The 13,088-nt window shown below is 43.4% G+C and overlaps 1 protein-coding gene across 3 annotated transcripts in view; it reads left to right on the plus strand.

The window, feature by feature from the left end:
• The first annotated feature begins 1,387 nt into the window (after window positions 1-1,387).
• NSMAF (neutral sphingomyelinase activation associated factor) overlaps window positions 1,388-13,088 on the plus strand; it is a 37,118-nt gene continuing 25,417 nt past the window's right edge. For 2 of the 3 annotated variants that reach the window (XM_083747619.1, XM_083747620.1), the window contains exons 1-5: window positions 1,388-1,832; window positions 11,592-11,681; window positions 11,783-11,861; window positions 11,954-12,021; window positions 12,122-12,158. In XM_083747619.1, the coding sequence (XP_083603745.1) occupies window positions 1,777-1,832; window positions 11,592-11,681; window positions 11,783-11,861; window positions 11,954-12,021; window positions 12,122-12,158 (330 nt within the window). In that variant the 5' untranslated portion in view covers window positions 1,388-1,776. Of the gene's footprint in view, window positions 1,833-2,229; window positions 2,285-11,591; window positions 11,682-11,782; window positions 11,862-11,953; window positions 12,022-12,121; window positions 12,159-13,088 lie in introns of those variants that run through there. The other variant, XM_083747621.1, reaches the window with a different exon arrangement.

Raw genomic sequence — 13,088 nt, forward strand, 5'->3', positions numbered from 1 at the left:
ATTATGCTTATGTCACTATTATCATTTGATAAATAGTGCTCATGCCTGCACGGCTCCAAAAGGAGGGGTTTTTGTTTGTTTGTTTGTTTAAACCCAGCTTTTCTAAAGAAGACATAGAACACATTGGGAGTTGGTATAAAGACTCCACACATGCGCTTACGATTGTAGGGAGGTGCCTGAAGGATGGGACGAGCGGGCATTGTGCGCATGCGTGGGAGAGCCATCTCAGGCCGCCTTTCAGTGGCAGGCAGTCAGAGCAAGATCAGTCATGTCAAAGGTGTCTGTGACCCCGCTGCCACATAGCAGCTCAATACAATACGCTTAGGCTGCTTCAGCAGTGGGCACCTGTCACCCCCCAAAATTTGGCACCCGGGTGCCCCACACCCCTTGCACCCCTGGGTAAAGATGGCGCTGGGCATCTTAGACTAAAAATAAGTTATGGCATCTTCTTACATTCATAAGATTGTTTAACATGTGATTCCTCCATCACCAAAGGTTAAAAAGGGAACTGAACTAAAGCCAACAGCAACCCATGATCTCATGGTAATGGATTATGACTGTAAAGAAAAACAAGTAATCTCTGTTTGCAAGGAGACATTTGTCTTCAATTAGCCACTAAGCTAACCAATTTTAATTGCTTAAGAGAACTTGTTTCTGCGGCAGTCAATCCTTAATGAAGTGCTTTTATTGAACTAACTTTCTAATTAACTAACTTCAAGATGAAGTACCTGCTCTGTGTTTAATTTAAGGACGTTATGTGTTGTAACCATACATGACCACAAGGAGGAGCTCTAAATCTGGGTTTTTCGTGTGTATTCAACATGCTAACATGTTTTCTTGTAACAGAAGTTATTCTACATTAAAAGCAAACCAACAAACCGTTGTTGGTTCAAAAGTATGGGTAGTTTAATTAAAGTCCATGACTGCATGCATCCTTCTACCAGAGTAAATGATTTGTGCTCTAGAAAAGCGTTTTATGAGTTGTTGATGAAGAAACTAGAGGTCACATTTTCCTTGAGGCTGGTTTGTAGCCAGAGCTCTGGAAAATACACCTGTCTGTGAACACATGCCTAGGGCACAGGGCACCCGTGGCTCTTCGGATGTTGTTGGGCCCCAACCATTGGAAATGCAGTCGCACCACAGACTTGTGTATGGCCAGTATGACATCAGCAATTTTATTTTCAATTCCTTTACGAACACCCGCTAGCCTGGAATTTCGGCTTTTCACAGCTGCAGCACATTGGGTCAGCATCCTCATTGCGCCATCCACTGCGACCCCAATGCTCAGCCGGTGCCATTTCAGACCTCATCAACCTGTATGCGAAACAGGTGTTCTTTTTTGCCCCGACGTGCCTCCCTTTGCGCTCGCAGGATCACTCCCTGCCTCTTTCCAATTGCTCTGGAGGGCGCAGCGCTTGGGCCTAAAGTCACTGGCCAGGGCGGAGGGGGAAGACGAGGGCGCAGCGACAGCGTAACGCTGAGACACCTCCGGCCTTTCCCCACCGGAGGGCTCTTGGTTTCCGAGGGCCAAGAGAAAGCGCAACGCTGTGGCTGCCTTGAAATCCCCGCGCGCGGCCCAGGAGGCGGAGACGCCCGCTACGGCCGAGAGAGGGCAGGCGACGCTTGGCAGCAGCCCAGCCCGAGCCGAGCGCCTGGGACGGCGGCCTCTGCAGTATAAATGGCCGGCGCTGGCACTGCGCGGGGCCCCTGGCGGTGAGCGCGCGGCGTGCGCGCTACAAAGGAGCTGCCCAGCGGAAGCGGCGCCGACTCGCCTCCATGGCCTTCATTCGGAAGCGGCGGCAGGAGCAGCAGCAGCTCTACTCCAAGGAGAGGTGCGTGAAGCGCCCCGGCGGGGCGAGCTTCCTCCCCCGGCCCGTTGTCAGGGAGCGGGGCCGCCCTTCGCAAGCCTGGCGGGGGCAGCTCGGGGGGCGGCTCGGGCGTAATGCGCGCACCGGCCGGCTGCTCAGAAGCGCCCCGGAGTCCCAGTAAAGCTCAAGCCGGGCTGGCGAGGGTGGGACGCCTGCGATAGAAGAGGCACCTCGGTCCTTGCCCCACGGTTAGGCCTCGCCCTCCCGGCCGCTCAGACGGGGGGCGACCAAGATGCGAGGGGGCGGCGAGGAGGGCTGCCTCCTTTGGGGCGAGAGAAAGCGGCCCGCTTGGGCAGACCCGTATTGCTGCGAAGGCGGCCCTGCGACGCGGAAGTCGAGCGGCGCTGCTTTTCTTGGGGCACCGCAGTGCCTGCTCCCTGCCGACTCGGCTCCGAGAGCTGCAAAGGATGCGCAAGGTGCGGCGAAAGCAAGGGGGGGAGGCGTTTGGAGGGCATCGGATGGCGCGGCGTGTTTGGAATAGGCTTCCCTTCTCGCGCGCAAACCCCGGCCGCGTAAAATTCCGCCCACTCGCCTTCGCTTTTTTCTGCTTACGAAAAAAGAGCAACTTTCTCACTTTCTATCGTTTGGGTGTTCCTGGCGGTGCTTTGAGTAGAAAGTGACAGGCCAATACTGTAAACTTTCGGTTGTATTTACGGGTGTAGCTGGGAGCTTTTGAGTGTTTGTATTGCTCCAGGTGTGATCAATTTGTTCCCCGGCTTTAGTTTGTGCCAGACCTGACTTCCGTAACCGGGACTGTCATGCAAGGAATGTGAAGCATTTGAGCATGTGCAGAATGCATTTCCCCTCGTCACTGAGTAGCTGCTGCAACTTGTGTTATAAACTTAGGATCATGGCTCACAGGCAGGCATTTTTGGGGTGAGGGGCAGGAGAGGATCAGATTCATTTCCATAGCTGAAATATAGATTGAAACATTAGGCTAAGGACATTTAGCTGTACTGGATATTAACTTTTTAATAAGTGTGAAAATATTTGCCCAATGCTTGTCGGCTATTCTAGGACCTCATTGCACATACTGGCCAAAACATTGGCACTGATTGTACCCTCTCAACATTTCATGGATGAATAGAGGAAACAATTATTCCCATAGCTGAGAACTTGGGTAGGGCTTTGGTACCGTCTGGTAAGGTCAGGGAGATGGGTCCATAGTGTGCCCTAGTTGGAGAATGGAGAGTTAGAACCAGGCACAGGCCAGGCACAACTGGGCATTTAGGGTTCATGTTGTTGTTGTTTAGTCGTTTAGTCGTGTCCGACTCTTCGTGACCCCATGGACCAGAGCACGCCAGGCACTCCTGTCTTCTTAGGGTTCATACATACTGTCATTTAACAGGGAGGGTAAACTTTCTGTACCTCCATTAATTCTCCATTCACCTCCAGATCACTGCTTTCCTGCACTTCCCACTCCCTCAGTCGGAATTTTCTCATACCTGAGATACTATGACAAAAAAAAAATCTTAGAATTGTAGAGCTGGAAGGGACCCCAAGGGTCATCAAGTCCAACCCCCTGCAATGCAAGAATCCTGCCCACAGCTGTCCCTGGGTGGGCTTGAAGCACCAGCCTTCTAGTTAACAGCCAGACACACCCACTTGCACCACAGGAGTATTTTCTCTTGGATTTAAACCGTATTTTAGAATGATCTTATGTTTATCGTGTTAATATTTATATGCTGTATTAATATTTAAAGTTTAGACTCTTGTGTTAATGTTTGTGAACCACCCACAGGGCATGGTTAATGGGCAATCAGTAGATATCTAAATAAATGTTGGCTGACATGGTGGTGGGACCCTAAACAGGAGCACTCCATACTGCAACTCTTTGTTGCAGGTCCCGCTTGCATAATTGGCAGCATATGGTATAATGATAGAGGTTTGCAGCTGTTTGGAAGTTTAATGGGACTTCGAAATCTGCACGCAGTTGCAGTCTTAATTGTGTGTCTCTTTCACTACTATGCAACATCGTTCTGTTCTCAGCGCCCGTTATGTGATTCTGCCTGCAAGTACGTAAGTCCCACTAACTTCCATGGGCCTTATAAACATGCTTTGGTTATTTAAGATGCAAGGCTTCCAGAGCAGATAGTGTTATTCCAAGTCAGGCTTAATCTATGATGTTTTTCTAAAGAAAATAATAAAAAAATGGTACAATGGAATAATTTATTCCCTTACCGCACCTTCTTCTTCTCCACTTTCTTTTTAAAAAGCAAGCTTAATATGTTTCATACTTCTGTACAAACTTCAGGTTAGCCCAAAGTACAAACATATATCTTAGCTCCTTAACTGCAAACACATCCTTCATATTTGTATCTTGCATCATGCCTTACTGTATTTTCAATATGACTTTTTGATTCCTGAAATTCATTTTGATTGTGCAGATAAAATATAACAGATAGACTTCTACAAGGTATGTAGCTAGTGTGTGAAAATAGTCAAGATCTAAGGATCCTCAGGCATGCATCTCCAGACGATGGAGACCTCAGGTGCCATCCTGGCGCCCAGGCATATTCACTTGGTTGCAAATGGCCGATAGGTGCAAAATACATCTGGTGCCTGGCGAATTTCAAACGCTCCTCCTATGGTTCAGTGCCTAAGGTAAGAAGCAGTGTGTAATGCAGTGGGCTATCAAGGATGGGATTTAGAAAGCCCCTTCTGTCCCAGGTGAAATTGGAACCATTGGGGCAAGTCCTGAGAAGGGCCATTTCTAAGAGACTCTTGTCTGAAACTCTGCAAAGCTACTGCTTAAAGTAGATGCTTAAGTAGATAAATCAATGGTCTGACTCTGTAATCAGCTTCCTAGGACCACATTTACTTCTTACTGACTACTGGAATAGACTGCTGCCTAAACTCTCTTCCTTGAATCTATGCAGACTAAAGGGAAAATCTGTACTCTGGCTGAAGCTGGCATTTTCGTGTTTTGTTTGTGGGTAATCCCATAGTTGTACTAAAGGGGGATTTTTCACTGCAGATCGCAGTTTGTAGCTTGGGCCTCACTGTTTGTGATTTCCCCACCTACACAGGGGAATGCCTTTGTGTGAAGACTCCAATACTCCCTGCAATTCCTTTCTGAGCAGTCATGCTGGAGGAGGAGGCGGCACTGGTCACATGCAAATGTTTCACAGATGAAGCTTCTGATGCAAAAGCATCTCTGCATTCTTAGCGTTAACACAGAGGTCACCAGCTGCTCCACCTTAGAAAAAATATCACATGGGTATGAGGCAGTGGAAATGGTTGAGGAAGAAAAGGATAGGTAGGCTGAAGCTAGAATATTATGAAAAGTAAGTTAGCTGTCTGCTTAAGAGTTAGTAGATCTCTTCTGGAAAGAGCCATAAGTTATTGACAGTTGTGGGTTTTTTAAATGAAAGTTTTTAGGACTGAAGGAAATTTCTTTCTTATTTTGCTTGAAATCTTACATATCTTAAGAGTATAGAAAGTAAAATGCTCTGAGCAGAGTTTAATTGCATTTTCTACAATGTATTTCAAGTGTTTGTTACATTTGTGATCTTACAACAGCTCCCTGCATTACTATCTTCCTATTGCAAGGGTTGTGGGTTGCCTAAGGTCACCAAGTGCCTAAGATGAACTGGGCACTGGCACTGTCCGGCCAGCTGTATATCTTTAATACATATGCGACCTGCAACAGCCTGTTGCATTGGGGCTAACCAGTTGTACCCTTTTCCAGAAAGCTCCTTTCCATTCCCTACCACACATCATTTTTCATTTCCTCCCCTTTAACATCCTATGGCCACTGATCATGCTTAACCCACCTTATCATGTGTCTGTCTGTCCCTCCTTAGAAAAACCATTCCAACATATTTTTGTACTTCTTCAAACCTAGGGGTTCCCCAAGCCATGGCATGTACCCTACTATTGTGTGGATGATGCCCACTCAGAGAATTAGTCCACTCTCAGTACATCCATAACCTAACCTATAATATCTAATGAAGAACTTTCAAATCATAATAATCAAATAGAAAGCATGAGGCCATGCAACAACATTTCAGACCTCTGTAAGAATCGTGCCCTTGGAATTAATAGAGTCTGTGTAGCCACAAATGCCTAGAGGGTTGTCCTTTTAATTCTTACTTGGCAAGCTAAATCCGATATTTGAGATTTGCATATGCCTTATATACACACTGTTAACATTTATTTGTTTAGGTGGTTTTCTGTATTGCTTTATGCCCCAAAGAAGTCTGAATGTGGTTTACAGTATTATAAAACATGCCAAAAAAATACAACAAAAATTCCACATTTTGAAGCAGCATGGAACAATCAGATAAGATGCTCTTAAAACATAAATACATACTAAAACAAAAATATGTGAGAGTCCATAATAACTGCCAGCAGACTTAAAGAAAGAAAGCAGAGACTATTAGCCCTACCTGTCAGATATGCAAGCCTGCCTTTTGTAAGTAGCAGTATCACTCTCACTTCTGCTGTTGTATCTCCAATTTAAACTCACAATAAAAGGTGGGGCAAAATTACACACTTCCCATCCCTGGTGCTCACTTGCATTCCCTAGGGAGCACTTACAGTCATTCTTCCCCCCTGATGGTATCCTCAAAAACAACAGCAATCAAAGGTAGTGGTGGTGCTATAGCCCTTGGTGGAACCCAAAAGAGTTGACTTCATATTAATAAATATACAGCTTGTAGGTAAAGGTGCCTTGAGTTGCTTGCAGTGAGAGCATTTAATAAACAATAGTAATAAGTATCACCTAGAAATGTGTTGGTATACAGTTTGTCGCATGTGAGCATGCACATACAGGTTCTACCCATGAAAGCTTATACCATAATAAGTCTATTAGTCTAGAATACTTTTTTTGTGTGTATTTGCTCTTTGCAGGGGTACACAGGTGTTTTTTTTAATGATAATAGGCTACCACACTTTCCCCTCTAAATCTCTTACATTATCACTAACAATAGATTATCACTGCCAGATGGTGTAATTTGTGTTCTGTTTCCTGACAGATTAATCATAATATTTCAAGATCTGGTTGCTGGCGGAGGAAAGTTTTTATATTTGAGCAGGATGGACATTTGGCAACAGACTGCTTAAAAGAAACAACACCCAGTGTTCAGCGCAAAGTGGTCAGCTGCTGAAATCCCATGAAATCCCTGATCTAGCTGCTTCCTTAATACTTCATGTGCCAGTGTGTGGTAATTAGAGGATGACTTGTCGATTGCTGTGTCAGTGCAATTTAGCAATGTTTTGAATTAGGATGTGCATCCATGCATCTATAACAGGCATCCCCCAACCTGCGGCCCTCAAGATGTTTAGGCCTACAACCATGATCCCTAGCTAACAGGACCAGTGGTCAGGGATGATGGGAATTGTAGTTCAAAACATCTGGAGGGCCGAAGGTTTGGGGATGCCTGAAATATAATTTCAAATCCTTGTGAAAGTTGTGCTCCAGTCCAATGTGCAGATTTGTTTTTTTACTGTTCCTTTCATGGTATGGAAGCAGTGGGTGGAAGACAAGTTTGCTATGTTTTACCTCTGTAGTACCGGGTCATCATGCTTTTGAATACTGCCTAGTTTGCAAACTTCCCACAAGCATCTGATTGGCCACTCTAAGAACAGGATGCTGGACTAAATGGGCCATTGGCCTGATTCAGCAGGTGGTTCTGTCCTTGTGTCCTCGAATGCTCATTCAACTAATGAAAGAAAGAGTCAGAACTTCTTGAAGGCCCAAGTACTGCTGCAGGTAGCCTTATCTCAGTCTACCCTAAAGGGTTTTTTGCTTTGGATGATTGGTAGTTTAACTGGAAAATAAAACTTTAAAATGACCTGGAAATTCTGTAAGTGGAGTGAATACTATCCTGAAAAACGTACTTTGTTAAGAGATTTGCTTTATTAAATCCATCAAATGGAGTTCTTCGTTTTGTATATTTATGTAACTGATAATATTATGCGGTCATTGTTTCCCTTATGCTTATGGTTTGAATGAAAAACGACTGTGGTTTGCTCAGATAAACTTGTACTTCTCCGTGCTGCTGCTTTGCTTCCTGTTTAGACATCTCAACGACTTATTCTTTCACGTTGAGTGTTGCAGCTGTAGTGCCACTTGTTCCTTAAAAGGCAAAGGACAATGTGAGTGTGTGTGCATGCATTCACCAGCCTTGTAAACAGGCCCACAAAACTTCATAGCGTCACATATATATCACACATTTAAAGTACTGTTACGTGGCTTCCACCGTTTTCCTGAAAAAATATATATTGGGAACCATAATTTACCCCTCACAGAACTACAGTTCCCAACACCCAGCACTATAGTTAGTTCCCTGGATTCTTTGAAGGAAACTCTGTGCTTTATATATATATGGCGTGGATGTTTCCTGCCTTGCTGGGGTCTGGCAGAAGAGAGATGGAGAGCTCCATCCCTCCTCTAGCAGCCTGCTACATTTCCCTGCTGGGTGCAGAGGAGGGACAAAGTGTTCTGTCCCTTCATTGCCTATCCATTCATTTGGGCTGCATGAGATTCCTTATTGCCTATAGCTATTGGGTATGTGTGTTGACTACAAGGTTGGTGTACATGCACACTTCATCATCCATACCTAGTGCCGTGAACAGAAGTTCAGAAATCTATTGTCAAGACAATGCAATCTTGAGAATGGCCTTAAGTGCAGGTACCGTATATTGGCTCATGCTAAAAAGAGAGGGTTGGATTTGTCCAATTTTCAGATCTGAAATAATACTTCGTGTTAAATTAGGCCTTAGAGAGGAAGGAGACTTGATGGATGAAGATAATTTCATAATTCACTGAAGCTTTAGAGTCTGCATATTGATTAAACATTTAAATTAAAGCCAAGAGCCCAATCCACAGCCTAGCTTTTATTGAAGTGTACCTCGTTTAATTGAGTTTACCTGCAGGCTAAGTAGCACGGTTGGAAATTGGTTCCACTAAAATCCATGCATGTTTTCCATTGGTGTATATCTTGCTTTTAGTCGAAGTAGTTTGGTACAGCTTGGACTTTTGAAACTCAGTATGATCAGCATGGGGAGGAGAGGGAGTTGGGAGGAGGTCTGGTGTTAGACCAGACTTGGCCGACATCTGCTTACTTCCTTACCTTACCTTTCACCTTTCTGATTCTACAAGCCTTAAGACTAATTCATGTAATCTCATCTATCACATGTTTACTGCCATTTTCGTAATAGTTCTGTTATTTGAAATTGGTGTTAATGGGCCTGTCATTGCAAATAATTCATCTTCTTGCAACGGAATGATATGTCTGTTGATAGAAGCAAATTTAATGAATGATGATCACCGGGTGGCAAGATGATAATTCAACTGGTAGTAAGACTTGGTCATTTTAGTGTTTTAGGAACATAGTGCTGAGTAATTCCTCAAGTAATTTGATAGGGTGTTTGTTCTCAAGAATCTCAAGAGAGGATAAGCATCTCACCACACAGATAAATGGAGGAGCCACTTAGTGATTCTCTGCAAGCTACTCTTCGTTACCATGCAATGATTTATTCAGTACCTTGCATTATTATTGTCTATTCATCTTGTGATTAGAAGTGAGAGAAGCTTCAGTCATATTATAAACCCATTTTGTTCAATTTCTGCTTTCTCTTGCTCAAATTATCCAAAGCTGAGCTTTGCAGTGTTTATGGGACACCATCTGACCTCTGAGAAGAAAGACAAGAGCAAAGGATGCAGACAATTCTAACAGCTCTGCAGCATCTCTTGAGTCAGATGGAATGGGGAGAGAGAGAGAGAGAGAGAGAGAGAGAGAGAGAGATGTCTGCTCCCAATTTCTTCATATAGATCTTGAATAGCATAGGAGACAGAATGGATGTTTGCAGGGGCTTCACTAGATGACCTTTGGGGTCTCTTCCAACTTTGCAGTTCTATGGTTCTGGATCCAGAGAAGGCCTCTTCAAAGGAAGATGCACCTCTGCCTCTTTCAAGGCAGTGGGAATTACTTCCCTCACATGACTGCATTAATTATGCCCTGGGCCCATCCAGTCAAGCCCTTTGTACTAGATATTACCAGCCATAATGGGAAGGGATCAAAGGGACATATAGTTGGCCTCCCTGCTGCACACAGGAGAGTGTCTTATATTCTCTAAACAACAAAGAGTTTTGTGGTATCTTAAAGTTTATTATGGCATAAGCTTTCAAGAGTTTTAAGATGCATGAAATGTTATCCTGAGTTATATACAGTCGTATCTTGGAAATCAAACAGAATCTGTTCTGGAAGTCCGTTCGATTTCTGAAACATTCAACTTCCAAAGCACAGCTTCTGATTGGCTGCAGGAAGCTGCAGAAGCCCTGTTGGACGTTCGGCTTCCAAAAGAATGTTCGAAAACCGGAACACTCACTTCCGGTTTTCGATCGTTCAGGAGCCGAAACGTATGAGTTCTGGAGCATTTGAGAACCAAGGTTCTACTGTACATCCAGTTTTGAGCCTGTGTATGTGGTGGGGAGAGGGGATTGCAGACTGAGGTCAGAGGGCAATGAGATGTCTGCACTGCAGTTTTTGCTGCAACAAGGTATAAAGTGGCCATACCTTTGGAAATTGATCTTTCATGTGGCATGAAATATTCGAATGCTGACTGTGATGTGTGTGAAGAGTGACTGTGTTGAAACAATCACATCCCTGCTTAATAAACAATGGCTACCAGCTTTGGCACAAGCCAGAACTTAAATCAGCTTTGCAAATTGAGGTTTAAAATCCTGGCTTTTTCTGAAGCCGCTTAATCAAATTTCCCCAGTTCAGATGAAAAAAGAAACTGACCTATGGGTGATCTGGGAAGTTGCCTTGTTTGGTTGCTGTGTGCTGCAAAGGAGCAAGGAAGGAGCTGTGCATACAGGCAAAAGCCTTGGGTGTATCTGGACTTTGCAAGCTGAGTTGTGCCCATGCGGAGTCCTTAAAAACAGATAATCAGGATAATAGACTTTCCCCACCTATGAAGATCATAGATAGTGGTTAACTACAAGCTTTTGTTTGACCAAACTGCGGGAGGCAGCGGAAGACAGGAGTGCTTGGTGTGCTTTGATCCATGGGGTCACAAGGAGTCAGACACGACTAAACAACAACACAAGCTTTTCTTTTTTTACAGACTTGCCTGGCTTAATCTTATATATGTGACTGAAGGATGGCCCTGCTCCTGTTTTTTGGGAGCTGCTCTGTTCTCTAGATTAGACTTTGCCAACCTGGTGCCCTCCAGATGTTTAAAACTGTAACTCCCACCAGCTCCTTCTGAAATGTGGTAGCTGGCTGGGGCTGATGGCAATTATGGTAAAAAGATATCAGGAGAGTGCAAGGCTGCTAATGGTGGTTTGAGGGACAGAAGGGTATTTCGTCAAGTCTTCGTGAGTGGCCAGAGGTTGGCATCCCCCATTAGCAGAGGATTTCACAGTTACAGAGTCCGTTGCCCCAGGGATAACTCTGTGTGTGTGTGTGTGTGTGTGTGTGTGTGTGTGTGTGTGTGTTAACAAATGCATCCGAAACAAATATGCCATTAAAATATAGATTAGCTCTTTCTCTAAAAACATTTTTCTTCATGTTTGCATTAAAGCTATGGACAAAGTAAATATTTTCTGAATAATTGGGGTGGGGAACCTGTGCAAAATGGCCAGTGGTGAGGGATCTTAGAAATTGTAGTTCAAGAACACCTGGAAGGTCACAGGTTCCTCACTCCTTTAGTAAAGCGTAAAGTGCTGTGATAGTCAAATAGTAATAATTTTGCTTTTATTGTTTGCAGGTTTTCCTTGCTACTCCTTAATCTGGAGGAATACTACTTCGAACAGCATACAGCTAATTACATTTTTAACAAGGATGGGAGAGAAAGAAGGTACAATAACACTTCCATAAAACTGAGAACACTGGAGAAGTTATGGTGTTACATCTGCTTAGAATTCTGCAATAACTTTTAAATGTTTTTTCAACTCTTAGGAAAATCAGGGGGTCATTAAAAATCTGCTCAAAATCAGTGATATTTGAACCTGATGAAATAAGCCACCCCATTATTAAAGTAAGTACGTTAGTAACTGATGACAATGGTTTGTGGTCTGCTTCAGTTTCAAAACAAAATAATTTAATGTATATTTATGTAAATTCATATAGATTCCATTGAGAGACTGCATTAAAATAGAAGCACCAGAGGATAGTGACACAAATGATTTCTATGCAGGGTATGTGATTTTTTGAAAGTGTTTATAGAGAATTTTTCCTTTTATTTTTGGCTTGTGGTTTTAATTGGTGTGGTGATTGGTTTTCACATCTGTGTTTTAGGGAACTCCCTGGACAGATTTCTATTTTATCCAATCAGGTAAGTTCCCCATTCTCCAGAATTTAGTAAAGGGTTAGGTGTAACGGAATCCTAAACTCATTTAGTTTAGGATTCTGTTGCACCTAAACTCATTTAGTTGAAAATCAGACTAACCAGGGACTTGCTTGTGTGGCTTAAAAATTACATATACATAGTATATTGCAATCACAGTCCATCATGTTAATTTGTGGGGAAATCTACCCAAAGCAATGTTTTTAATGATAGGGTGTTAGCTGTTAGGTAACATTGACATACAAATGAGTTTATTCTGCTGCTGAATAAACCTGACAGAAAATATATTTGAACAGAGATATCAGATAAATTGTGGTTGTGAACAATGGGAGGGCACACATTAGAGCTACAGATAAGCTAATTTATCCAAAAAATGCAGTTCATGTAACCATTAGAAGTCTTCTAATACGATGATAACTGAAAAACAAAGATGGTAGGTGGGAGGAGGTTCTGCAGGAGTGGCAGGATGTTGGGGGTTGACGTAGAAGTCTTCTGCATGCAAAGCAGTTGCTCCACCCCTGAGCTATGAGCCTTCAAGAGGAAAATAACCAACTGGCTAACAGCTGTTGAGATGGTCTCTTGACAAGGAAAAGTATGATTTAAAAGTTTTGTTTAAATTTATTTCAATTTTAACTTCTGCATTAGATGGGTTTTAGAAATGGCTTTAAGACGATAGGTGATGGAAGGTGCATTTCAAGTAATAGGAAGAGAACAATTCAAGGAGGAATAATTATAATAAATATAATTAATGCAATACAATACAATATATTTATACCCCGCCCATCTGGCTGGGTTGCCCCAGCCACTCTGGGTGGCTTCCAACATGTATAAAAACATAATAAAACAATCAGGTTTGGTAAGTGATGGTGTGGGGGGGGGATGAGATGTTGAAACACGGATGTAATTTTACATTACGAA

The sequence above is a fragment of the Podarcis gaigeae genome (genome assembly GCF_964106915.1).
Source record: "Podarcis gaigeae genome assembly, chromosome: 7".
Taxonomy (NCBI): Eukaryota; Metazoa; Chordata; class Lepidosauria; order Squamata; family Lacertidae; genus Podarcis; species Podarcis gaigeae.